General features: G+C 44.9%; 1 protein-coding gene across 1 annotated transcript in view; it reads right to left on the reverse strand.

Annotated features, from left to right (window-relative positions):
* CTDP1 (CTD phosphatase subunit 1) overlaps window positions 1-27,275 on the reverse strand; it is a 193,930-nt gene that overhangs the window by 100,475 nt on the left and 66,180 nt on the right. The window contains exons 6-10 of the mRNA XM_069730928.1: window positions 23,884-23,974; window positions 22,559-22,725; window positions 4,754-5,812; window positions 4,138-4,279; window positions 624-854 (exon numbers count right to left, since the gene is read on the reverse strand). Coding sequence (XP_069587029.1) covers window positions 624-854; window positions 4,138-4,279; window positions 4,754-5,812; window positions 22,559-22,725; window positions 23,884-23,974 — 1,690 coding nt within the window. The remainder of the gene's footprint in view (window positions 1-623; window positions 855-4,137; window positions 4,280-4,753; window positions 5,813-22,558; window positions 22,726-23,883; window positions 23,975-27,275) is intronic.

A 27,275-nucleotide genomic window follows, 5' to 3' on the forward strand; every position in this document is an offset into this window, starting at 1 on the left:
GGACTTATAGTCTTCCTTCAACCTTAATAACTATGTAACTATGAGAGCAGCATGATGTAGGGGCAGAGACCCTGATTCCACTGATGTGTCTCTTACTGGGCTGCTTGTTACAGTTTTATTTAAAAACGTTTTTATCTGCTGCAGCTCAACCAGTGCTCCGAATGTGGAGCTCTGTATAACCCGGCCCGCAACACTGATTAGCAGATTTATTCGCATGTACAGTGTACACAACTGCCAGAGGTGTGGGCAGGGTTATATAGCTGGAATCAGGGTCTCTGCACTTACATTATGCTGCTTTCGGATGAAGTGGAAAAAACTTGGTGACAAATTCCCTTAAAGCAAACTTCCCCATATCTGCACTTCACTTCACTTTAATTCCGTCTGTAAGAAAGATTTTAGGAAACAAAACGTTTCCTCATTTAGTGGATTCGCTATACCCAACACAATGCCCACCCACCTGGTACATACAGAAATCTAGGTATACAGCACACAATGAATACATCGTTATTTCCTTTACAATGTTTATTAAATTACACTTTCTGACAAAAATCTGAACAAAAGAACACACAAAATACAGGACAGCATCATGTTTAACTGCGGCCCTGCCTTACAGATTCTTGTACCTGAAGGATGAATGCTCTCCGTGGACAGGTACATTTAGAGACGGACAAGGTGCTTGTATATATGGGGACTGACTGGAACTTTGGGATGCTTTCCGGATGAGTTTCCCAGTTACTGGGTCATACTGCCGCACTTCCGGACCAGGCTGTGTCTTCGGATGGATTGGGGTTGGGTGAAAGAGAGGTGTTTGAAACGCACTGTGAAATTCTGGAAAAGTGGTTGGACTAATGGCTCTGTTGGAAGGAAATAAATGGCAGACATTAAAAGAAGAGTATTAGGCCACAGCACTGTACATACAATATCCAAACTAAGGTGAACATTTTACAGAGTATTATTTTTTTCCATATACAGGCCCTTGATATATACTTTTCTGTCAAGTCTCCTTTTACAAAACTCAATTGGTCTTCTAATTTCTCAGTCATAGCCGGGGGAGGAGGGGAACTTCTGCTGAGCCCCCTTGTTGTGTTGCGAAGGGACACCTTTGCTGTGTGGGGGTGCTTGGCTCATGTGGGAGGCACATGCTGTGAGGGCTAGGGGGTGCTCATCTTGTGCAGGAGGACGTGTGTGTGTGTGTTTTGTGTAAGAGGACATCACTGATGTTTATCTCTGCGGGAGGACACTGCTGTGGCGGTGTTTGTGTCATGCGGGAGATCCTTGCTGTGAAAAGTAGGGGGTACTCATCACATTTGGGAGGATATCACCGAGTCGCTTTGTCTCATAAGGGAGGCCCTGACTGTGGGGCCGGGTGCACATGATCTGGAAGCGGCAGCACTTTGGATGCAGGTTTGCAGGTGAATCCGCATGTGTTCACTGAACATTCTATTGGTGACACTTCTCTTGCGGAGACCAACGCCCACAAGAGAAATGGGCATGGTGCTGTCTGGAGAGATGCGCCGCATGTCCATCTCCACAGGTGACCTGTCAGTGGATGCACAATGGACATGAGACTTTCTGAGATGCCGACCACTATGCTGTAACATCTGGACGCTGCAAGTTGGACGTTGCACAAGTACACAGCATCCAAATCGCAGCGTTTACTGACAGTCTGCACATACCCTGAGGGGTCGGGGGGTGCATGATGTTTTTCTCTGCAGGGGGTGCCTTCGCTGTGAGGGGTAGAGGATGTTTGTCTATGCGGGGGGGTCGGAGGAACTTGTCTCATGTTGGAGAACATCACTGTTTTACTGTATGTCTATGTATATAATATTTTAAGAAGGTCCACACCAATTTGTCTTCTCCGAGGACCAAGCTGCATTTTCTGGATAGTTAGTCAGCAATTGACTATAATAACGCACCAAACTTGAAACGTCCATAAACAAATGTGGTATTAAAAGAGGTTGAAGTAGCACAGAGCTATAGTAGTACTACACTACCACTTCAGAGTAGTAATGAGCCGTATTCAGAGCAGTCAGACCTCCACCAATCACTGCTGCCATATGTGAATTGTGTATTACCAACATACAGCCCTACGCACTAGCCATTAATTTCTCAGGACCAACACATAACACTTATACTATCAGAATAGTTTCATGCTCACCCTCAATATACACAGCACTTTGTCTATAGTCTAAGGGTATGTGTCCACCTTCAGGAAGGCCGGCGGTTTAGTCGGAGCGGCGTTGCCGCTCTGCGCTAAGCTCCGCCCCTTCTGGGGACGCGATGATGCCGGATGTGTTCATAGCACACATCCGGCATCATCGCACCCATCGCATAGGGCCCTGTGCTATATCTTGCAGCGACGCAGCGTCACTGCAAGATATACGGACATGCTGCGATCTGAAAAGACGCGCAGCATGTCCGGAGTCGCAGGGCCGCCGCGTGCGTGTTACCACGCATAGTGGAGACAGGATTTCATTAAATCCCCTCCACTATGCTGTAACATCTGGACGCTGCGTGTTTGACGCTGCGTCTCTATGCAGCGTCAAACACGCAGCGCTTACTGCACGTGGACACATACCCTAATAATTTCTTACTGCTTTTTTGCGACGATGAACAATTACTTTAACCCCTTTCTGACCTCGGACGGGATAGTTCCGGCGGTGAGCCCACATCAAAGCCGGGACATGTCAGCTGTTTTGAACAGCTGACATGTGACCGCAATAGCGACGGGTGGAATCGTGATCCACCCGAAGCTATTAACTAGTTAAATGCCGCTGTCAAACGCTGACAGCGGCATTTAACCGGCGCTTCCGGCCATCGGGCCAGAAATGAGCGCATCGCCGACCCCAGTCACATGATCGGGGGTCAGCGATGCGTCTGCATAGTAACCATAGAGGTCCTTGGGACCTCTATGGTTGCTGATGCCGGATAGCTGTGAGCGCCACCTTGTGGTCGGCGCTCATAGCAATGCAGGAATTCAGCTACATAGAAGCGATCATCAGATCGCTCCCATGTAGCTGAGCTGATCCAGTTGTGCCAGCTTCTAGCCTCCCATGGAGGCTATTGAAGCATGACAAAAGTAAAAAAAAGTTTTAAAAAAATGTGAAAAAAATAAAATATAAAAGTTTAAATCACCCCCCTTTCGCCCCAATTCAAAATAAAACAAACAAACAAAAAAAAAATTTAAACCTACACATATTTGGTATCGCCGCGTTCAGAATCGCCTGATCAATAAAAAGGATTAACTTGAACGCTAAATGGCGTAGCAAGAAAAAAAATTAGAAACGCCAGAATTACGTTTTTTTGGTTGCCGCGACATTGCATTAAAATGCAATAACGGGCGATCAAAAGAACGTATCGGCCCAAAAGTGGTATAAATAAAAACGTCAGCTTGGAACGCAAAAAATAAGCCCTCAACTGACCCCAGATCATGAAAAAAGGAGACACTACGGGTATCAGAAAATGGCGCATTTTTTTTTTTTTTTTTTTTAATCAAAGTTTGGAATTTTTTTTTCACCACTTAGATAAAAGAGAACCTGGACATGTTTGGTGTCTATTAACTCGTAATGACCTGCAGAATCATAGTGGCAGGTCAGTTTTAGCATTTAGTGAACCTAGCAAAAAAGCCGAACAGACAACAAGTGTGGGATTGCACTTTTTTTTTGCAATTTCAACGCACTTGGAATTTTTTTCCAGTTTTCTACTAGACGACATGGTAAAACCAATGATGTTGTTCAAAAGTACAACTGGTTTCACAAAAAATAAGCCCTCACATGGCCATATTGACGGAAAAATAAAAAAGTTATGGTTCTGGGAAGGAGGGGAGCAAAAAACGAACACGGAAAATGCCAAGGTCATGAAGGGGTTAAAGGCTAACAGAATATTGGTCAAGAAAGAAAATTCTCCCAGTCATATATATTTTTCCTTGACTTGCAGCATCCTGTATTGCAGGCCAGAGCTATATTTCCAATCCTGCAGGTCGATCTCCCTGGCTGGCTCAAGGACGCTACAAACTGCCCTGTATAATAATAATATTAATTATAATAATATAATTATTATTATCATTCAGTATAGGATTCAGACAGAGGAAACATGGTTTTATGTTCCACATTACCAAATGATACTGGCTGCACTTACCTCTGAGATTTCAAATAGTCTTCCTTTAGTGGAAACAGCTGTTCTTCTACCTTTTCCCACCTTTCCAGACAGCTCCAAAGCCAGTCAGGGTTGACCACATGAAGGCTTTTACAATTCATAGCCTGTCTGACCTTCTCAGTCCCTAGAAATTAAACACGAGAGACGGTAAATACACACACAAATAAACATACAACGTTAAGAAGCCTACCCGCCAGAAGTAGTGCGGAGGCAGGAGCTCCTGGTGACAGATCTACTCCTAGTTCTCAGCACCTTCACACAAGCCAGATTGGGGCATTAGGGAGCTGCCAGTAGGACCTATCTCATAAGCGCCTGCATGACTGTAAACAGGTTGTTTGAATACAACATGAAAAATCAAATAAATAGAAATTCCCTGAATGGAAATGTTTTCTAAACTAGACAACCGCTTCCACTTCCCTTCATTTTGCACTGAATATTACTGATATTATGAGAATGAACCTCAAGCACGCAAAGTGTACATGAATTTTATGTTAGAGGTGGAAACATTACATGAAAGATGGATGCATAAGCCAGCTTATGGAATCAATGGTTTTAGCCTTTATGATTGTTTTATCTCTTGTGAAACAAGTTTTCCTACCTGCTCGTGCTGCAATCAGATGTGTCACCTTGTTTGATTCCTCATCATCTAAAGCCAGGTTTTTGCTGATTTTTGCACCTAAGGATCTGGCGTGATAACATTCCCTTGTCCTCTCAATGGGAAAGTTTGTGGGATGAAGGCCACTGAAAGCAATAATTGTGTTTTCCAGGACTTTACTCTTCAGCTCTGGCACAATTTTACGGATATCTGGAACGTCTTCCAACTCCTTCTTGAGGTATCGTTCATACTTTGCATAGTAATCTGTGTGTACTCTGACAAGGATCTCCTCTAGGTATATTAAGTGATCGTCTTCATCTAGGTCTTCACTGTCATCGTCGTCTTCTTCCATACTCTGATCTAGAGATTCTCCTACTGTTATTCCAGACTGCTCACTATTCTGGGATTCAGTTTCTACCTCCTTCTTATCCGTGCATCCATTTCCCAAGTCAATAAGCGTATCTGTTTCTTCTCCTTGAACCTCCATCGCTTCATTCTGTAATAATAGCTTATCTTTACTTTCCGATACTAGTCTGATATCACTATTGTGATTGTCAGTCCATGGTTTGCCAGGTACAGACTCAACTGAAGATTCCCGAGAGACCTTTTCTGGCTTTTTAGACTTCCTCCAACTTCTTTTACATTCACTTTCACTCCCAGAGGAGGAAGGGGGTGGTGATTTTTTATCATCCGCCTCGCTGTCACTATCACTAGAGAGGTCAAAGTCTAGATCTTTTGCAGCACCAGTCTTTGTTTGAGATTTGGCAACCTCGATTGTATCATCTTGTTCTATAGATCGCTTAGCTTCTGACAGCTTTACGTTTTTACCCTCATCGTTACAAGATTCCTGACCGGTGACAGGGTCCTGCTCCACTAGTCCGTGGCTAGCATCACAGTCCTTTTTACAGGCCTCACTGCCAGGAGGGCTGCCATTAACCCCCTTCACACTTTTCTCAAGTCCATTACTGTGCTCCTCCACGGGAAGGCTTTTGGACTGATCAGGATCCTGTGGAAGTGCCTCGGACTGCTGGGCTGCCGCTGATGCCTTGGAGTTGCCTAAGGCTAAAAGAAAAAGAGTCTCTTAAAAATGAAACCGTGATGCCAAACTTAGTAGCTCTCAAAAGAAATTATGGGGAATCTTCCACTGATACACACCGAGTGGTTAAACTATGGAGTAAAAAAGTGGCAGTGAAAATCAATCTCTACAAAAATAAACATCTGCACTCAAATCTGAGAACGTTAAACAGGGTTTACCAAAATTGAAAGTTATCCTACAACCATAGGAAAATGGGCACTTTACTTACAGCTGCAGTCTGACTGGTGGGACTCGCACTGACCTGGAGAACAAGGTTCTGCGGAGGTCAAGCACATGCACCTACGGTCTGGTTTCTCTGCCAGTCCCATAGACTAACAAAAAATTGAGTACGGCCGATCAAAATATGAATGGTTATAGGAAAAAACAAAAACTTCCAGTCTTTAAAATCCCTTTAAAAAAAAAAAAAGTTGTCCACTACTAGGAAAATCCCTTCTAGTTCTACTTGGTAGCTGGTAAACATAGTAGCACTGAAGAGGACACTCCAAGGAAAATTGAACCTATGATAGCGTTTCTTATAACACATAAGGTGTTTCGATTGCTGGTAAGCGCCATCATCGCTTGTAGTTGTCCGAGTTATACCCAAGTTACTTCTTGCAGTAAGACACATGTAATTGCATTGGCTCTAGTATGTATTACAAAGGCTATAAGTATATAAATAATAAATAATTTTCTCTTTTTTTGGCAGTCCCCCATTCTAGCTGTAGTCGCATCCCCTGATTACGCTGCATCTGTGGTGAAACACATTGGAGGGACATGTGCTCTAGGAAAAACGGTCCTGTTTGCCCCATAATGTTGACACCCCGGGGTGTCGCTGATATTTGGCAATCAGCTCTACATTATATAGAATCGATTAGGCAATATAGGGACAGAACGTTTCATGTTTTGCATAACATCACTATTTTAATCCATAATAAAAGTTAAGTTTTAGGACTTGTTAGTGAGGGTTCCGGTTTTTGGACATCCAAAACCGGTTTTTACGTACCGGTAATAGGATTTTACGGAGCCACGACAGCACCCCTACGAGAGAGGGGATCCGCCCACCTTCCGGACAGGAACCTACAGGATTTAAAGGGGCGATCCCCCTCACCACTTCAGTTTGTGTTTCAGAGTATAAGGGACACCGCCATTGAGTTAGTACATAAACATATACACTTAACATTGCTAAATACCATCACCTTCTAAAGAGTGATTTTTTAACAAGCACACTTTCCCCAAAGGGTGCAGAAACCAGTGAATAACTACGGGGGGGGGGGGAATGTGCGAATGCTGTCGTGGCTCCGTAAAATCCTATTACCGGTACGTAAAAACCGGTTTTCCTATCGCCACGACAGCACCCCTACGAGAGATTTTCAAAGATCAATCACCTGGGAGGGACTACAGCACTAAGTACTGTACGGCCAAAAACTAAATTGGCCTCTGAAGATAAATCAAGACGATAATATCTATAAAAGGTGGAAGGAGATGACCACGTTGCCGTCTTACATATTACGTCTATGGAGACGTCCGCTCTTTCCGCCCAGGATGAGGCCATGGCTCGAGTGGAGTGGGCCCTGATGCCATCTGGTGGTGTCTGGCCTTTAGCAGTATAAGCAAGATATATGGCATCTCTTATCCATCTGGCGATAGATGCTTTAGTTACACTCGCCCCTTTCCTTGGATTCTGAAAGGAAACAAATAGAGCCCTACTCTGCCTCCATGGTTCTGTTTTGTGTAGGTACTCCAATAGTGTTCTTCTAACATCTAACATGTGATATTTGTGCTCGTCAGCTGAATTCGGATTGTCACAGAAGGATGGTAAAATTATTTCCTGACTTCTATGAAATTTGGAAGCTACTTTTGGTAGGTATGCTGGGTCTGGTTTTAACACTACCCTGTCCTGAAAGACCATTAAATAAGGAGGATCTATTGACAAAGCTTGTAAGTCACTCACTCTCCTAGCAGAGGTCAGGGCTACTAGGAAGGCTGTTTTTAAAGTTAAATTTTTAATGGAGACAGAATCTATTGGCTCAAAGGGGGGTTCTGTTAAGGCGTCTAAAACCAAATTTAAATCCCATGGTGGTAATCTAGGAATATACACTGGGTTACTACGTTCAGTGGCCCTGATAAATCGGGAAACCCATCTATTTCCCGCCACATCGCTGTTATATAACGCCCCCAAAGCTGATACTTGGACTCTAAGGGTATTTACCGCCAAGCCCAATTCTCGGCCTTTCTGTAAAAACTCCAGAATAGCCGGAAATGGGACCTTGCCAGAAAAGGGATTTTGGTAGAAGGCAAGGAACTTTTTCCAAGTTTTAGCATAGATTTTAGTGGTGACTTCTTTCCGGCTATTTAAAAGGGTAGATATGAGAGCCTCTGAAAACCCTCTCCTCCTCAATAACTCCCTCTCAAATTCCATGCTGTCAGATGCAGGGATTCCACATTGGGGTAACTGAATGGACCCTGAGAAAGAAGCTCCGGGCTGGTCGGCAGTACCCAGGGGTCGGACACAGACATTGCCCTGAGTAACGAGAACCATGCCCTCCTGGGCCAAAAGGGGGCAATCAGGATCACTCTCGCCCTCTCCTCCCTGATCTTCCTGAGGACCATCGGGATCAGACACATTGGGGGAAATGCGTAAGCCAGAGGAAAATCCCAGTGTATTTGAAGGGAGTCTATTATACAGGGCTTGTCCGCCACCCGAAGAGAAGCGAACTTCCTGGTCTGCCTGTTCTCTCTCGTTGCGAATAGATCGATAACGGGCAATCCCCACAGGTCCACTATCTGTCTGAACACCCGTCGATCTAGAACCCATTCTCCCTGACGTAGAGAATGACGGCTGAGGTAATCTGCCTCTGTGTTGAGCTCTCCCCGAATGTGAACAGCTGATAGAGAGCGAAAGTGGGCTTCGGCTATTTCGAGTATGTCTGTGGCAGTGTTCATTAGGGATCTTGACCTTGTACCCCCTTGATGGTTGAGATACGCCACTACTGTTGTGTTGTCTGTCTGGACTCTTACATGTGAATCCTGCAGAGATGGAAGCAACCCGAGTAAGGCCTTTTTTACTGCCGTGAGCTCTTTCCAATTTGAGGACTCTTGAGCCTCTAAGAGAGACCATTGCCCTTGAGTCCAGACATCTTCTATGTGAGCTCCCCAACCTATTGGACTGGCATCGGTTGTGACCATGTTGTCTGGTACTACACTCCAGCGTACTCCTTTCCCTAAATGTCTTCTGTTTAACCACCATCTCAGACTGTGTAGAGTGGAGTCTTCCGCCTAATTGCCCTTGAAGACTCCTGTCTGTATCCAAGACTTGGGCCTGCAACACTCGAGTGTGGAATTGAGCCCACTGGACGGCTGGTATGCAGGACGTTAGGGATCCCAGAAGGGACATAGCGTCTCTTAAAGTCAGATCTGGCTTCTTTGTTACCGAACTGACTTTGTGCACAATCCTCTGCTTTTTCTCCTCCGGAAGGAAACATTGTTGCACTTCCGAATCCAGCAGAATACCTAGGAAAGTCTGAGTTGTTGATGGATCGAGTCTTGACTTCGCCATATTGACTATCCACCCCAAGTCCTGTAAGGAAGATATTACATGATTTAGGCGAGTACTACACTGGCAAAAGGAATTCCCCACTACCAGGAAATCATCCAAGTAGGGTATCATTAACGTATCTTGTTCTCTGACATAGGCCATTACTTCTGCCATGACTTTAGTAAACACCCTCGGTGCCATAGATAGACCAAAGGGCATTGCAGCAAACTGAAAGTGTCTGACCTGGTCATTTAAGCGCACCGCCATTCTGAGGAATTGTTGATGATCCTGGTGAATGGGCAGATGGTAATACGCATCTTTTAAATCCAGGACTGTCATATAACATCTGGGAAAGAGAAGTTTAGTTGTCGTTTTAATAGATTCCATCTTAAAGGCATGATACTCTAGATGTTTGTTTAATCTCCGTAAGTTTATGATGGTTCTAAAGGATCCATCTGGCTTGGAGATTAAAAATAAAGGGGAATAGAGCCCTTTCCCCTGCTGATGTTTTGGAACCTCCACTATGACTTTCTTCCGTCTTAACATTTGGACCTCTTTTTCAAGGGCCTTTTGTTGGTCTAAGGAATCAGGGGCAGTCAAGATATAAAATTCAGAAGGTCTTTCCCGGAACTCTAATTTTAACCCTGAATTAATTATACCCAGAACCCAATTGCTCGAAGTTATTTTGGCCCACTGAGCATAGAAGAATTTTAACCTGCCCCCTACTGGAAGATCTCTATTAACGATAGTTTCTTCTTCTTCTTGAGGAAGATGACGAAGCATTAAAGTCCGAACCTTTCTTTTTTGGGTCTGATGGTTCCCAGTCTCGGTTGTGGTAGGGTCTTCGGTATTGGAAGCGTCTCCTGAAGGTATTCCTAAAGGTAGGATTGAAAGCTTTAGGAAAACCTTTCTTCCTATCCTCAGCCTTAGCTAGGATATCATCCAATACCGGGCCAAACAGGTACTCACCCCTACACGGTATTGTACACAGTTTAGCTTTCGCCTGGGCATCCCCTTTCCAGGTCTTAAGCCATAGGGCTCGGCGAGCAGCGTTTGAGAGACCTGCTGATCTTGCCGCCAATTTTAAAGAATCCACTGACGCGTCCGCTAAATACGCCACTCCTTCACGTATTTGCGAAAGTGAGTTCAGCATCTTGTCTCTGGGCACCTTGGACTTCAGTTGTTCTTCCAGTTGGGATATCCACACCATGACGGATCTAGCCGTACACGTGCTAGAGATAGCAGGTTTGAACGCCCCTGCAGTTGATTCCCATACTTTCCTCAAAAACATGTCCGCCTTCCTATCTGATGGATCTTTCAGAAGGCCCACGTCCTCCAGCGGCAAAGTACCGGCTTTCGGGACTTTCATCCACTCTGCCAGCTCATTATCTTCAAAGGGATACCTTCTTTTAGCTGATGACGGAAGGAAACCCTTATCCTGCTTATCCCATTCTCTCTTTATAAGAGTCTTAACCATATCCACCACCGGGAACGCCTTACGACTCCTCTGGCACAAGCCCGCAAACATTATGTCCTGTGCGGACCTTGGTTCCTTGCTTTCTGCAACACCCATGGTAGCTCGGACTCCTTTAACTAACATGTCCATGTTGTCCACTGAGAAGCAAGGCCTTCCCTCTTCATCTGAGGAGGATGGAGATGAGGAGCGGGGACATTCCCCTTCTTGCAGAGACAGACTAGATCCTGGCGATATGTCCCTGCCCGACCTTTCCTGGCGGCTGCCTCTAAGGGTACCGTCACACACTGCCATTTCGATCGCTACGACGGTACGATTCGTGACGTTCCAGCGATATCGTTACGATATCGCTGTGTCTGACACGCAGCAGCGATCAGGGATCCTGCTGAGAATCGTACGTCGTAGCAGATCGTTTGGAACTTTGTTTCATCGCTGGATCTCCCGCTGTCATCGCTAGATCGGTGTGTGTGACACCGATCTAGCGATGCGATCCAGCGATGCGTTCGCTTGTAACCAGAGTAAACATCGGGTTACTAAGCGCAGGGCCGCGCTTAGTAACCCGATGTTTACCCTGGTTACAAGCGTAAAACTAAAAAAAAACAAACAGCACATACTTACATTCTGGTGTCCGTCAGGTCCCTTGCCGTCTGCTTCCCGCACTGTGACTGCCGGCCGTAAAGTGAAAGCAGAGCACAGCGGCTGTGCTTTCACTTTCACTTTACGGCCGGCAGTCACTGAGCGCGGGAAGCAGACGGCAAGGGACCTGACGGACACCAGAATGTAAGTATGTGCTGTTTGTTTTTTTTTAGTTTTACGCTTGTAACCAGGGTAAACATCGGGTTACTAAGCGCGGTCCTGCGCTTAGTAACCCGATGTTTACCCTGGTTACCCTGGTACCTCGGCATCGTTGGTCGCTGGAGAGCTGTCTGTGTGACAGCTCCCCAGCGACCACACTACGATTTACCTACGATCACGGCCAGGTCATATCGCTGGTCGTGATCGTAGGTAAATCGTATAGTGTGACGGTACCCTTAGGGAATAGCTAATTTCCTCCCTGATGACCGCTCTAAGGTCTGATGACCGAAGGGGAGCTTCCTCTTCTAAGGTCTGAGATATGCAAGCCTGACACAGCCTTTTGGTATAACTGTCAGGCATTGGATTCATGCATAGAGCACATTGCTTGTGCTTAGATTTAGTGGTCTTTTTTCCCTAAAACAAAGCACAAATAACAGACCATATCAGCACCAGGTGTCTGATTTAACACTCACCATAAGGCTGATTCTGTGAATACCGGTTCTGGAGGAGTAGGATCCAAATGTGACTCTGGGGCGCTCGCACGCTGCTGCCCCCGTACCACGCTGCTGCTGCTTCTCCTTGAGCGGCCGCTACCGCTCTTACTGCGCTGTTCCGTTCCCTCTCCATGAGGGTGCTCGGCGTCCCCTACTGAGGACATGGCTGCGCGCCTTCTACCTTAGGCGTCGCTCTTTTAGGGTATGTGCACACGATGCAGATTTAGTGCAGAAAAATCTGCTGCAGTTCTGCACTAAATCTGCATCTCCTGGCAGAATCTGCAGGTGCGTTTTTGATGCGTTTTTGATGCGTTTTTTGAGCACAAATCTGCACAAAAAACGCATGAAAAACGCATGAAAAACGCATCAAAAACGCACCTGCAGATTTCTATTATGGAGGGGTGCAGAAACGCTGCAGAACTGCACAAAAGAAGTGACAGGCACTTCTTTGAAAACTGCAGCGTTTCTGCGCAGATTTTTCTGCACCATGTGCACAGCTTTTTTTTTTTCCCATTGATTTACATTGTACTGTGATCACAGTGCAGTTCTGCAGCGTTTCTGCTGCAGAAAAATCTGCAGCAGTTCTGCACTAAATCTGCATCGTGTGCACATACCCTTACAGCGCTGCAGCGCTCCTCCCCCGGCTTACCCCGGAAGCGTATCAACTACTTCCGGGTTCACCAGCGCCGGTGTTGACGCTGCACACCGCGCTCAACCGCGGACCAGGACGGCACTGCCCGACTCCTGGGACGCGCTCCTCATGGTCAGACGAGGGGGGGTCTGCACGCAGGACACCCCCGACGCTGCTTCCGAGCCCCCGATTCCGCCGTTCCTAAGAGATACCGCGCGGAGGCATGGAGGCCCGGGTAAGACTGCTGCTGCAGGCTCCCGCCGTCCGGACAGGAACCCAAACTGGAGTGGTGAGTGGGACCGCCCCTTTAAATCCTGTAGGTTCCTGTCCGGAAGGTGGGCGGATCCCCTCTCTCGTAGGGGTGCTGTCGTGGCGATAGGAAAATTATAACTAATTATTATATATAACCCATTGATAATAAAGAGGACGGATCAGTTGCAGCCTGGACGTCTTCATGTTTAATTCGTAAGAAGGTGGGGACAGTGATGCCAGTACTTATTGGGAGCCGGGGTCACGTGTCATAATACTACACAAGAGCCCCATGGAGAGCGAATGCCGACATTGCTGGAACGCTGCCAGCGAGAGAGGAGAGTACAGGGCTTTTATTTTAGCGAGGCCAAGCATCTAGATCAAGAAGGGGTTGTCCTAGTAGTGGACAACGCCTTTAAAGAGGATCCTTTCCTTCAAACACATGCTACAAGCACCTGCACACAATAGGTAAAAGACCATCTAATGCATATGGTGGTTTCCTGACTCTCCACTGACAGATGATGTTGGACAGAAGGATCTGGGCTGTTGAATTACAGCAGACAATCCCTCAGTTTCGCGCGGTCTCTCAGAGAATATAAGAACACTTGTGTGAGATCAGTGTTACTGTGTATGGGAGAGGCAGAGGGGCAAAAGAGTATACAGACATTACAGCAGGGGATTGCAAAGGATTCCTTCATTATAGTAAAACATTTGTTTAAAAGCAGCAGGGAAATGTTTTATCTCACAAAAAGAATCAGCTGGGATCCCGTGCTGTCCTGTCTGTATACTCTCTTTTGCTTCCTCCCTGCCCAGGAGCTGTGGTGTTATCAGACCATGTTCCTGTACAGTCAGACACAGCCATTACACAGTACACAGCAGGGGCACATTTATAAAATTTTCTCAGCACAGGAACATTTTATTTAAAACACATCCCATTGTGGAAATTATCATTATTCCAAGATCTAGCGATTTAAATGAACTCTGTGTGAAAATCCCTTTAAGCAAGCTTAAAAATAATTTTGCTTGTTCATCGGCTGCTTGTCAGCCTGTTTAAACTGTCCGTTAAAAGCTAACCCAAGAAAGCAGCAATCAATTTAAATATCTTACACGGATCCCGAGTTACAGCTTACGTTTGGGTGTGTATGTAGGAAAAATCATCATCTGCTATGAATATGAACATTGTTCCAATAAATACATTTCTTTATCTAAATAAAAAAAAAAAAGTACACATATTTAGTATCGCCGTGTCCGTAACGACCCGACCTATAAAACTGTTCCACTAGTTAACCCCTTCAGTGAACACCGTAAAAAAACAAAAAACGACAAAATAACGCCCTATTATCATACCGCCGAACAAAAAGTGGAATAACTCGCGATCACAAAGACGAATATAAATAAACATGGTACCGCTGAAAATGTCATCTTGTCCCGCAAAAAACGAGCCACCATACAGCATCATCAGCTAAAGAATAAAAAAGATATAGTCCTCAGAATAAAGCGATGCAAATATAATTATTTTTTATATAAAATAGTTTTTATCGTATAAAAGCACCAAAACGTAAAAAAGATATCTGAGGTATCGCTGTAATCATATTAACTCGAAGAATAAAACTGCTTTAGCAATTTTACTAAGCGCGGAACGGTATAAACACCCCCATCAAAAGAAATTCATGAATAGCTGGTTTTTGGTCATTCTGCCTCACAAAAATCGGAATAAAAAGCGATCAAAAAATGTCACGTGCCCGAAAATGTTACCAATAAAAACGTCAACTCGTCCCGCAAAAAACAAGACCTCACATGACTCTGTGGACCAAAATAAGGAAAAATTATAGCTCTCAATACGTGGAGATGCAAAAACTATTTTTTGCAATAAAAAGCGTCTTTTAGTGTGTGACAATTGCCAAACATAAAAATCCGCTAAAATACCTGCTATAAATAGTAAATCAAACCCCCCTTTATCACCGCCTCAGTTAGGGAAAAATAATAAAATTACAAAAATGTATTTATTTCCATTTTCCGTTTGGGGCTACAGTTCGGGTTGAGGCTACAATTAGGATTAGGGTTGGGGCTAAAGTTAGGATTACAGTTAGGGTTGGGGCTAAAGTTAGGGTTAGGGTTTGGATTCCATTTACGGTTGGGAATAGGGTTGGGATTAGGGTTAGGGGTGTGTCAGAGTTAGGGGTATGCTTAGGGTTATGGTTGGGATTAGGGTTAGGGGTGCGTTTGGTTTAGGGTTGGAGTTAGAATTGAGGGGTTTCCACTGTTTAGGCACATAAGGGGCTCTCCAAACACGACATGGCGTCGGCTCTCAATTCCAGCCAATTCTGCACTGAAAAGGTAAAACAGTGCTCTTTCCCTTCTGAGCTCTGCCATGCGCCCAAACAGGGGTTTACTCCAACATATGGGGTATCCGCGTACTCAGGACAAATTGGACAACAACTTTTGGGGTCCAATTTCTCTTGGTACCCTTGGGAAAATAAAAAATTGGGGACTAAAAAATCCTTTTTGTGGGAAAAAAATATAGTTCTTACCGATAACGGTATTTCTCTGAGCCCATGACGGCACCACGGAGAGAGGGGATCCGCCCACCAAGGACAGGAAACCTACGGATAAAAAGGCGGTACCACTCTCCTGCATCAGTTGTTTACATAGAAAACAATGGGAGACTACTTAAGACATTTGTAAAATTTTAACTGTTTAGCATGACAAGATACCGCGTGACTTTAAACTATAAATGGACTATGGCACTATTTCAATGTGTGCACCCATAAGTGAAGGGAGGAAATGTACGGGTGCCGTCATGGGCTCAGAGAAATACCGTTATCGGTAAGAACTATATTTTTCTCTGATCGCCCATGACGGCACCACGGAGAGAATTGCATAGATAGTACATTCAGGGGGGGACCACCGCCTCCAGAACCCTTTTACCAAAAGTAAGGTCTGAAGAGGAGATTAGGTCCAATCTATAGTGCCTATAGAATGTGGATGGTGAGGACCAGGTAGCAGCTCTACATATCTGGTCAATGGAAGCTCCGGCCTTCTCCGCCCAGGAAGTTGCTACTGCCCTCGTTGAGTGAGCCTTAACCTCCCCGGGAACGGACATCCCACTTGCTGAATATGATAGACTGATGGCGTCTGTGATCCATCTTGCTATGGTGGCTTTAGATGCTTTTTTCCCCTTCCGGGGACCCTGGAAACACACAAACAGAGAGGAATCCTCCCTACTCTCTCTAGTGACTTCTAGGTAGTGTAAGAGACATCTTCTTACATCTAGTGTATGTAGTGTTTGTTCCTCCTTGTTCTTAGGGTTGGGGCAGAAGGAGGGAAGAGATATCTCTTGAGATCTGTGAAATTTTGAAGCCACTTTCGGGAGATATGCTGGGTCTGTTTTTAGAACAACCCTGTCCTCTAGAAATTGTGTGTGAGGAGGGTTGGCTGAAAGAGCCTGTAAGTCGCTGACCCTACGGGCAGAAGTGAGGGCGACAAATAGAGCTGTTTTGAGAGATAGCGTTTTTATTGTAGATTCATGTAATGGTTCGAATGGAGGACTAGTCAGGGCTTTAAGGACCAAGTTTAAGTCCCATTGAGGAACCACTTTTACTGGCAGAGGCCTCGATCTTCCTGCTGCCTCAATGAATCTAGAGACCCACCTATTTGAAGCTAAGTCAAAATTAAATAGGGCTCCTAATGCTGCCACGTGAACTTTTAGGGTACTGGTGGCTAAACCCATATCCAACCCGTTTTGTAGGAACTCTAATATGGAATTAAGGGGGATTTCTTTCCCTATTTTTGCACCTGAAAAGGACAAACTTTTTCCATATTTTGCCGTACTGTTTTGTTGTAACCAGCTTCCTACTTTTTAACAGAGTTGAGATTAACCCCGAAGAGAACCCTCTGCTTTCTAATATTTTCCTCTCAAGAGCCAGGCTGTCAAGTGCAAGTTCTTGACTCGTGGATGACAGATTGGGCCCTGTGACAACAGATCCTGGAGGTCTGGTAATACCCAAGGGTCGGATATTGACATCTTCCTCATCCATGAGAACCAAGGTCTCTTCGGCCAGAACGGGGCAATTAAAATGACTAGCGCCCCGTCCTCCCGAATCTTCCTCAGCACTGCTGGAATCAGAATGAGGGGAGGAAAGGCATAGACCAGATGGTGACCCCAAGGAATCAGGAACGCGTCCACAGCTACTGGGTTCCCCAGGGGAGATAGGGAGCAGAAGGAGGCTACTTTTTTGTTTAAATGGCTCGCGAAGAGATCTATTTTGGGAACACCCCATTTTTTCGTGATCTGGGTAAATATCTCTGGATTTAGTTCCCATTCCCCCTGTTTTAGGCTGGATCGACTGAGGAAGTCTGCCTTGTAATTGTCTACCCCCTTTATGTGTAGGCTTGTCAGGGATAGAAGGTTGTTCTCGGCTAATTGAAGGATCGAGTTGGCCACTTCCATTAGGCTTTTGGAACGGGTACCCCCCTGATGGTTTATGTAAGACACTACCACCCGATTGTCCGACATCACCCTTACATGGTGAGATTGAAGGACTCCCGAGAATTCTTGAAGGGCAAATTTTACTGCCAGGAATTCCTTCATATTGGAGGAATTGTTTGCAAGGGAAGGAGACCAACTGCCCTGAGCTACCAGGTCGTCCAGATGAGCCCCCCACCCTGAGGGGCTTGCGTCCGTGGTTAGGACCTTTGATATCGGGATTACCCATGGGACTCCCTGGGAAAGATTTTCCTGCAACGTCCACCAAGTCAGAGAGTGATTGGTGCGAGGAGATAATGTTAACCGCCCGTCTAAATGCTCTCCTAGGAGGATTTGCTCTGATAGTAGCTGCCATTGGAGATCTCTTGAATGTAGTTGAGCCCACTGGACCGCAGGGATGCAAGAGGTCATAGAGCCTAACAGGGACATGCCCTGACGGAGAGTTATAGAGGGGAGAGATTGTACTGTTGACGCTAAGCTCATTATCTTTTGTATTTTGCTCTCTGGGAGCCGGCATTCCATTTTCCTGGAGTCTAAAGTGAGACCTAGGTACTCCTGAACCTGAGAAGGCACCAATCTGGATTTCTCTAGGTTTATTAGCCAGCCCAGGTCTTTTAGAGAATGAATCACTAAATCTAGTTGATTCTTGCAATGTTGCGGAGAGGAGCCTATCACCAGAAAATCGTCCAGATATGGTACGATCAGGGTGTTTTCTTCCCTGAGGTGAGCCATTACCTCCGCGACCAGCTTTGTAAAAACCCTCGGGGCTATTGCTAGGCCAAATGGTAGGGCTGTGAACTGGAAGTGGCTTAGGACTCCCTTGATGTGGATTGCCATTCTGAGGAATCTTTGGTGATCCTTGTGTATTGGGACGTGATAATATGCGTCCTTCAGGTCCAGGACCACCATGAAGCATTGATGAAACAGCATTTTGATTGATGACTTTATCGTTTCCATCTTGAATGCTTGAACCTCTAGGTAATTGTTTAGGTTCCTCAAATTGATAATAGTCCTGAAGGAACCATCTGGTTTCTTTCTCAGGAATAGAGGGGAATAGTACCCTTGCCCTCTTTCTTGAGGGGGAACTTCCAGGAGTACTCCTTTTTTACTAACCCCACAATCTCGTTCTCTAGTGTTAACTGCTCTTCTGCCGAGGATCTTGTAGATGTTATCTTGAAAGAGGGACGAGGGTACCTCTTGAATGTTAACCTCAGTCCTGATTTTATGATGTTTAAGATCCATTGACTGGAGGTAATCTTTTCCCAGGCTGGGAGAAAGAGAGATAATCTCCCTCCCACCTGGGGCGGACCTTCATTGTGGAGGTTTCTTGCTGTCATTGAGGTTTTTGTTGAAGATGAATCCTTTATTCTTGTTCTTCTTATCTTCCCACTTCCCCTGGCCTCTCCCTGGGTTCTTACGGAAAAACCTCTTGTTCCGAAAGGGCTTCCTATAAGAGGGGAGACCCAGAGAGGGGAAGGACTTTTTCTTGTCCCCTGCTTTTTCCAGGATGTCATCTAGAGTCGACCCGAACAGAAACTCTCCTTCACAAGGGATGGTACACAGTTTCGTTTTCGTCTGCAGGTCGCCTGGCCAATTCTTAAGCCAGAGGGCGCGCCTGGCCGCATTAGCAAACACTGCTGCTCTGGCGGATAGCCTGATGGAGTCGGCCGAGGCGTCAGCTAGGAAAGCCGCGGCCCCTCTCATTACGGGTAATGTGTTCAGAATTGATTCCCGGGAAGTTTTCCCCTTTAATTGACCCTCTAGTTGGTTCAGCCAGATCATCAGCGAGCGTGAAGTACATGCTGCTGCAACTGCCGGCTTCAGGCCTCCTCCTGCTGCCTCCCAGGAACCCTTGAGAAAGGCATCTGCCTTCTTGTCCATGGGGTCTTTTAGAACCCCCATGTCCTCAAACGGGAGGGCGAATTTCTTTGAGGCTTTGGCAATTGCTACATCTAATTTGGGGGCCTTTTCCAAAAAGGAGCACGATTCTTCCTCAAAGGGGTATTTCCTTTTTGGCGTTAAGAGAGTCTTCCTCATGGGCTTCTTCCATTCCTTCTTAATTAAGGCTGCGATTGCTTCGTTAAGCGGAAAAGCTCTTCTCTTTTTCTGTTCTAGGCCCCCAAACATGATGTCTTGTACTGTTTTTTTAGGATGGGAGTCTACCAACCCCATGGTACTTCTCACCGCCTTTATGAGGCCATCAGTATCCTCTAGAGGGAAACAATTATGTCCCCCTGAGGAAGAAGTAGATGATGCAGATGAGTCGGAGGAGACAGAGGACGTTGAACTCTCACTATCACTTTCGGATTTTGAGACTGGAGATGGGGACCTGTGTTTAGTCTTTCTCCTTTTTTTCCCACTTTTTAGTGACCTAAAGGTGTCCTCCACTTGCTCTTTAATTAGGCTATTAAGATCTGTTGCAAACCCTGGAAGGTTTTCAGATACAGTCTGCTGAATGCAAGTATTGCATAGTCTCTTATCCCATGTAGGTGGAAGATCCTCTCTACAGATGGCGCAACTTTTGTGCTCAGTTTTAGCTACGCTTTTCCTCCCCTAAGAGAGACAAATAACACTCTTACTGTCTCTGACATTCACGAAGATCCACTTACCACCTCCAGGACCCATAAATACCGGTTGGGGGTACTCTGCCTCTGGCTTTCTCCCCGACGCCGTACTGGACTCCTTACTGTGTTGAGACCTTTGGCGTTCTTTGCTGGTGTCCTGGTGCCCTTTCTGCTGTCGCCTTTTTTGCTGCTGCTGCTGCTGCGGCGATGCTACAAGTGGAGGTGATTCGGGCAAAGGTGATGCCGGGTCGCTCATACTGCTGCTGGTCTGCGGATGCTGCCTTGAGACTTGGCTGAGCTGGCGCTCCTATTCTCTTAAGGCTCCTGCTTATCACTGCAGAGCCACTGGGAGGATATGGATTCTACTATTTGAACCCTCCCGCCGCTCCCCGCACCTGCGCAGTAGCGACCGCTCCCATAGAGGAGCGCCGAACGCCGGCGCCTGCGCAGTAACTCTGTGTCATACACTGCCAAAAGCGCTCTAGCGGCCATTCCGCCGGCGCCTGCGCAGACCGCGCCAAGCGCCCGGCCGGAGCCCCGCCGGCGTCTGCGCAAAGCGCCCCAGGCGCCCGGCCGGAAGACCCGCCGGCGCCTGCGCATACCGGCGCACGAGCGCATCGGCGCCTCTCGCGAGACCAGCTTAGATCCCGGGCATGCGCCGAACTTTCAAGATGGCGCCCGGGAAGCAGATATGGCGCTGCTGACCGGCGCCCCCGGTCCTATGCAGTCCCTATAGCGCGTTACTCTGCACGCCCGATGGCGGTGCAGCGTGCAGACTTATGCTTGTTTTAGGGAGGGTCGCGCTGTACCTCCCGAAACCACAGAGGGACCCCCCTGGATGTTGCCGCTGCTGCATCTTACCTGGGGAGGTGACCGCGAACTCCTTGTCACCTCCCCCGCACACCCTGTCGGCCCACTGGCTCCCAGCGGTGGCGCTTCGGGTCACCACCCTAGCCGAGGCAGAGGGACCCCAGCTGCCTGAATCGGACTGGTTGGCCCCGGAATTCCAACGACGACTGGTAAGTCCGTAGGTCTCCCATCAAGGACAGGAAACCAACTGATGCAGGAGAGTGGTACCGCCTTTTTATCCGTAGGTTTCCTGTCCTTGGTGGGCGGATCCCCTCTCTCCGTGGTGCAGTCATGGGCGATCAGAGAAAAATGATTTTTTTACTTTCACGGCTCTGCGTTATAAACTGTACTGAAACACTTGGTGGGTCAAAGTGCTCACCACACATCTAGATAAGTTAGGGTGTCCACTTTCCAAAATGGGTTTCAATGTTTAGGCACATCAAGGACTCTCCAAACGCGACATGGCGTCCTATCTCAATTTCAGTCAATTTTGCATTGAAAAGTCAAACGGCGCTCCTTCCCTTCTAAGCACTACCATGCACCCAAACAGTGGTTTACCCCCAAATATAGGGTATCCAATTTCTCCTGTTACCCTTGGTAAAATAAAACAAATTGGAGCTTAAGTAAATTTTTTGTGAAAAATGTTAAAATGTTCATTTTTTTTTTTAAATATTCCAAAAATTCCTCCTGTGAAACACCTGAAGGGCTAATAAACTTCTTGAATGTGGTTTTGAGCACCTTGGGGGGTGCAGTTTTTAGAATGGTGTCACACTTGGGTATTTCCTATCATATAGACCCTTCAAATGTGATGTGGTCCCTAAAAAAAATGGTGTTGTAAAAATGAGAAATTGCTGGTAAATTTTAACCCTTATAACTCCCTAACAAAAAAAATGCTTGGTTTCAAAATTGTGCTGATGTAAAGTAGACATGTGGGAAATGTTACTTATTAAGTATTTTGTGTGACATATCTCTGTGATTTAAGGGCATAGAAATTCAAAGTTGGAAAATTGCGAAATTTTCACAATTTTCACAAAATTTCCTTTTTTCACAAACGCAGGTAATATCAAATAAATTTTACCACTAACATGAAGTACAATATGTCACGAGAAAACAATGTCAGAATCATCAGGATCCGTTGAAGCGTTCTAGAGTTATAACCTCATGAAGGGACAGTGGTCAGAATTGTTAAAATTGGCCCGGTAATTAACGTGCAAACCAGCCTTGGGGGTTAAGGGGTTAAATGATGCCATCAGACTGACCGCGTCACTTAACATGTCAACAGCTGCGAGTAGATCGTGAATTCACCAGCGGCTGTTAGGTTCACATGACAGCTAATCAAACCAGCTGTCATGTTCCAAAAAAGATGTGAGCCCAGCGCCGGAGCTCACATCAAAGAGGGGGAGGAGACTTATGACATATCTATAAGTCATAGGTCGTAAAGGGGTTAATTCCAGAAAAGCAATAACAAACATTAATTCAGAGCAGAAATCTCCTAACATTCTCCGCCTCTTAGTGGCTTTCTATGCACTTACCGCTAAGGACCTGCATTTAGTTAATTGTACGTAGTCGGTAAATGGTGTTCCGAAGGGGACATAAGTTAAGGACTCTGGAGAGGGACATTTAAGGGTAACGATTGACAGCTTCCTTATTACTAACCTCTGTTCCTTATCTGGGCTTCCCTTGAACCAGGGGGTGGATTGATGTCACCTGTACCTTGAAAGTAGACATACTTTTTAACTGTAATCAAATTAGGAGCAAATTTCCAAACATCTTCTCGATCATCAATGATGCAGACCATAGAGTCCCCACACGGAAAAAGATTCCTTAAAATTACAAGATAAAGGATAAAAATAAATATGAAAAATTGAAAAGTGCTATATAAAACAAAAAAGATGCTGAACACAAACCTACGTAGGCTCAAAATTCACTGAAAACATTCAAACACATTCTAAAATATTTACTTGCTGTGACTTTTCAAGTAAGATGATAAGACTGCGCTCCGACAAGTTCTGCACACATACATCTAGGCAGTTATATTCATTATTACTGTATTTTCTGGTGTATAAGACTACTTTTTAACCCCTGAAAATCTTCTCAAAAGTCGGGTGTCGTCTTATACGCCAGGTGTCGTCTTATAGGGCAGGTGCGGAGTAATCTGCGGTCGCCGCATATTGTGAGGGGAGCGGTCCCAATGACGAGGTGAGGGGCGCCTCACCGGGAAGGTGTAAGTGAAGCAGAGGCAGAGAAGGAGATAATAGGATACAAGGGCGAGCCAGATTAGTGAAAGAGGAGTGTTTTTCTAGTCACAGCACCGCTCTCTCTCTCTCTTTTTTGCATACCCCTGGCATCCCAGACGCTGACAGTTTGCTTCACTTACACCTTCCTGGTGAGGCGCTCCCTCACCTCATCATCGGGACCACTCCCCCCACTATATACAATCGACCGCAGATTGCTCCGCACCCACCCTATAAGACGACACCCGGCATATAAGACAACCCCCGACTTTTGAGAAGATTTTATATTTTAACTGGAAAAGTTGGGGGTCGTCTTATACGCCCAGTCGTCTTATACGCCGGAAAATACGGTACTTACAGATGGCATCTAGTGATTAGTGAATGTGCTCCAATAAGGTGTTAACAGAGTATACTCGAGTGCTAACAGAGTGTCTTTGGAGTGCTCGAATACTATGTTCGAATCCCTGTGGCTGCATGTCTCATGGCTGTTCTACAGCCACAACACATGTAGAGATTGCCTAACAAACAGGCAATCTCTGCGAAAATGGGATTAGAGCAGTATACTCTTATAATACTAATGGCATTATCCTACCATTCAGCTACTACAGAAACCATGTCCCTCTGTACAGGTAACACAAGTGCCCCAACAGCCTTTGGTACAGAGTGATTCATAAAAACAAGCTGGAAGCCATTAATAAAATTCATCACATGCATATTTATTAAAAAATAAATAAATAAAAAACAAACCTAAGGTTTCCAGTTTTGGAAAAAGGATCTATACATTCATCCCTTGATAAGATTCGATGTGAGAAAAGCTTCTTCTCAGGATCCAAAAATCCTAAAAAAGAAAAAGACAAAACAGGTATATTAATACATTGTAAAGTCCAAAGTTCATGAGCCCATAAAATCAACAGACCTCCAATTAAGCTAATGTTATACCCCTCTTAGGCCAGATTCACATGGGACTTATATGCAATTTGCTAGTATTTGTTTTCAGCAATACTTTTATTTTTATTTTTTTTTAAGTGTTATTCCCATCTTCATAAATGGATATTGTCGGATAGTGCTTGTAAATGCAAGCAACTTTGTAATTTACTGGATATTAATTATCTCAGCAGGTCTCTAGATATTACTACTTTTTTTTTTTTTTTTTTGAGACCAACTCATTGCATTGGAGATAGACCACCACTGCTAGACAGCAGAACATGCAAAGTGCTTACAAGCTAGACAGCAACAGTGGTCAATCTTCATGGCAACAGCCTGTAAACAAAATAAAAGATAACATAATAAGCAGTACATTTCAAAAGCTTTTTTTTTTTTTTTTTTTTTTTTTTTTTTTACATTAACTATCTGACAATCTTCATCTATAAAGATGGAAATACCCTTTTAATGCACCGACAGGAATGGGTGAAAGAAACACTAGCATGTACTGTATTTGGAATTGTCTAAAATATGTTACTATATTTTTTTTTTTTTACACCCAAGACACTAACGCTGGCCTCAACGGCTGCACAATTTTGAATGCAATACTGAGGTATATGGAGGTTTTCTCTTTTCTGTATTGCACCCATGGGTGTCTGATATTGGCCACAATGGCAGCTGCTGCAGAGATCAGAGCCAACTTAAAATAGAGAAAAATGTGGCGTGAAAGTAGATTTATGTGTAATAGGTACTGACAACAGAGATACGGGCACGTGGTCACCCTCATCTTACTGCAAGTATCATTATGGACAATTCCTCACAACACCGATAAAATCCGATAAGGCGGCAAAACCATCGACAGACTGCAAATCCCATCCCAACCACTAGGCAGCCACATACTAGACACAGCAGGGCCAAATGCCAAATGGGCCAATATGATAGTGGGCAGTATTGGCGGAGCAGAGAGCCAATAGCAGCCATTTTAATTGAATATATATGTGTACATGTGTGTATCTTATTTTTTTTTTACTTCTCGCTAATGCAACATTTTATATTTCTGTGGCCCTTTACTGCCCTCTTGTGTTAAAAGCAGAAAAGTAGAAATTTAATTAAAGTAATGCACGCTTTGTTATGAAAAATTGTATTTAATGGAAACATTTGGTATTAACAATTTTCATGAATTTACCATTAACAGCAACGGGAACAATTATTGGTGAGGATGAAGAACAGCCTGTAGGTCCTGCTGGTTTTTAAATGACAAAATGCTTACTGTTCCCTCTAAACATAGAAATAATATTCTTTTATGACCTAAATACTCTTAAAAGCTCAGTACATGTCATCATTTTAGCAGAATCTATTAATGATTTTCAATTTTCACCTTAAAAATCCTTAAAGGGGTTGTCCACTACTCTGACAACCCCTTCCAAATCTGTATGTTTGCCCCCAGTAAAATAATAACCATTCTACGGACGTGCCGGCATTTTTCAAGCGGTATTTGCACGGTTTCTCCCAGGGCTCTCATAACATTGTTACCTCACGTGACACCTGCGGTGAATCAGTGCTGGCTGCACTCTCCCAGCATTCAGACACATGGCATACATCAGCAGGAAATGAGACGGCAGCAACTCTTCCTCCTGATGTATGCGATACGTCCGAAAGTGGGGAGAGAGTGCAGCCAGCACTGATTGACTGCAGGGATCACGTGAGGTAACAATGCTATGAGAGCCTCAGGAGACACCCTGCAGACAAGTGTTATTTTGCTGGGGGCCAACATTGAGATGGGGTTGTCCGAGTAGTGGACAACCCCTTTAAGGATCAAGAGCTTTTCGTGCTTTTATTTAACACACTTCTTCCATGAAGCATAACTTTTTTATTTTTCCGTCGACATGGCCATATGAGGGGCTTGCTTTCTTGTGAAATAAGTTGCAGTTTTTAAAAAGCAGCTCTGCTGGTGTTTTCTTGGATTTTGCTGACTTTAATCACTTTGTTGTAAAGAAGAAAAAAAAACTGACTTTAAAAATTAAACTAAATTTTGTGGAACAAATTTAAAAAGTCTTACTACTTCTAAAAAATACTTGGCATCAGTTAAGCCTTAACGATTTCGTTTTTTGTTGGACAAGCTGCAGTTTTGAACCATATCATTTTGGGCTACATACAAGTTTTGCATCTGTTTTTTTATTCTAATTTTTAAGGGGGGGGGGGGGGTGGGGACCAATATACAGCCACTCTGCCATTGTGATTTTTTTATTACGATTTATATACGTCCCCCTTGGGGACTTGAACCTGAAATCACTAGACCTCCTATACAATACACTGAAGGACTGTAGTACTGCAGCTTATTGCACGCACAAATGTCAAGAGAAGCATTACAGTGTTTGAAGGAACGAATTAATGTTAGAACACAAAGCGCAAAAAAATGTTTAGAAGAGTAAAAGAAAATATATCTTAAAAGTATAGAGGTCGATAAACGCATTTCAGAAGCGGCAGGAGCTGAGCTCCAATCAATGCAGTTAACCATTTAAGTACGTTCAGTCTCTAAAAACGGCATTTAAATGAATACCGATTTTCACCACTCATCAATTCGGTGCATTTTACTCCAGCAAACTGCATCAAGACTGGGGTGCAAAAGAGTCTGTCTTGATGAATTTCTTCCAATCTGTTTATATCCAGAAATCTGTGGTAACTGCATTATGATAACACTACTGTATATAATTATTATAATATATTATTATATTTTAAAAATCCCTGTGCATAGACAGTGCTGGGATGAAATGGTAGTCTGGAAATCATTCTATAACCGTGTGCAGAACACGCCCTCTAGTGGTGGCATCCAGAATGCCGTATGCATGACCACACCGTCTGTGCATTCTTGATTATAACGAGAGCATGTGTTTTCTATATATTCTGGCTGCATGAATTTACCAGACACCTCAGAAGAACAGTATACCGTGAGCTCCAGAACTACTGCTAGTAGTGGCTACTTACAAGTAGAGTTCGCCAAGCAGCCATGATGCAAAGCCCAGGGTTTAAATTGTGCCGCTTAGGAAAATGGCAAAATGTTATGCAGCCAATCAGTTCTAATATTGTCTCCCATTCATTGTGGGCCTTAAATGGCAGCATGGAGACTTCGTTGGGGATTACAGCTGATACGATTCACAAATTTGAGAGTCACGGTCCGTTCCTCAAACATGTCACGTTCAGGTCAGGAGACTCGAAGT

The sequence above is a fragment of the Ranitomeya imitator genome, chromosome 6 (assembly GCF_032444005.1).
Source record: "Ranitomeya imitator isolate aRanImi1 chromosome 6, aRanImi1.pri, whole genome shotgun sequence".
NCBI classification, from domain to species: domain Eukaryota; kingdom Metazoa; phylum Chordata; class Amphibia; order Anura; family Dendrobatidae; genus Ranitomeya; species Ranitomeya imitator.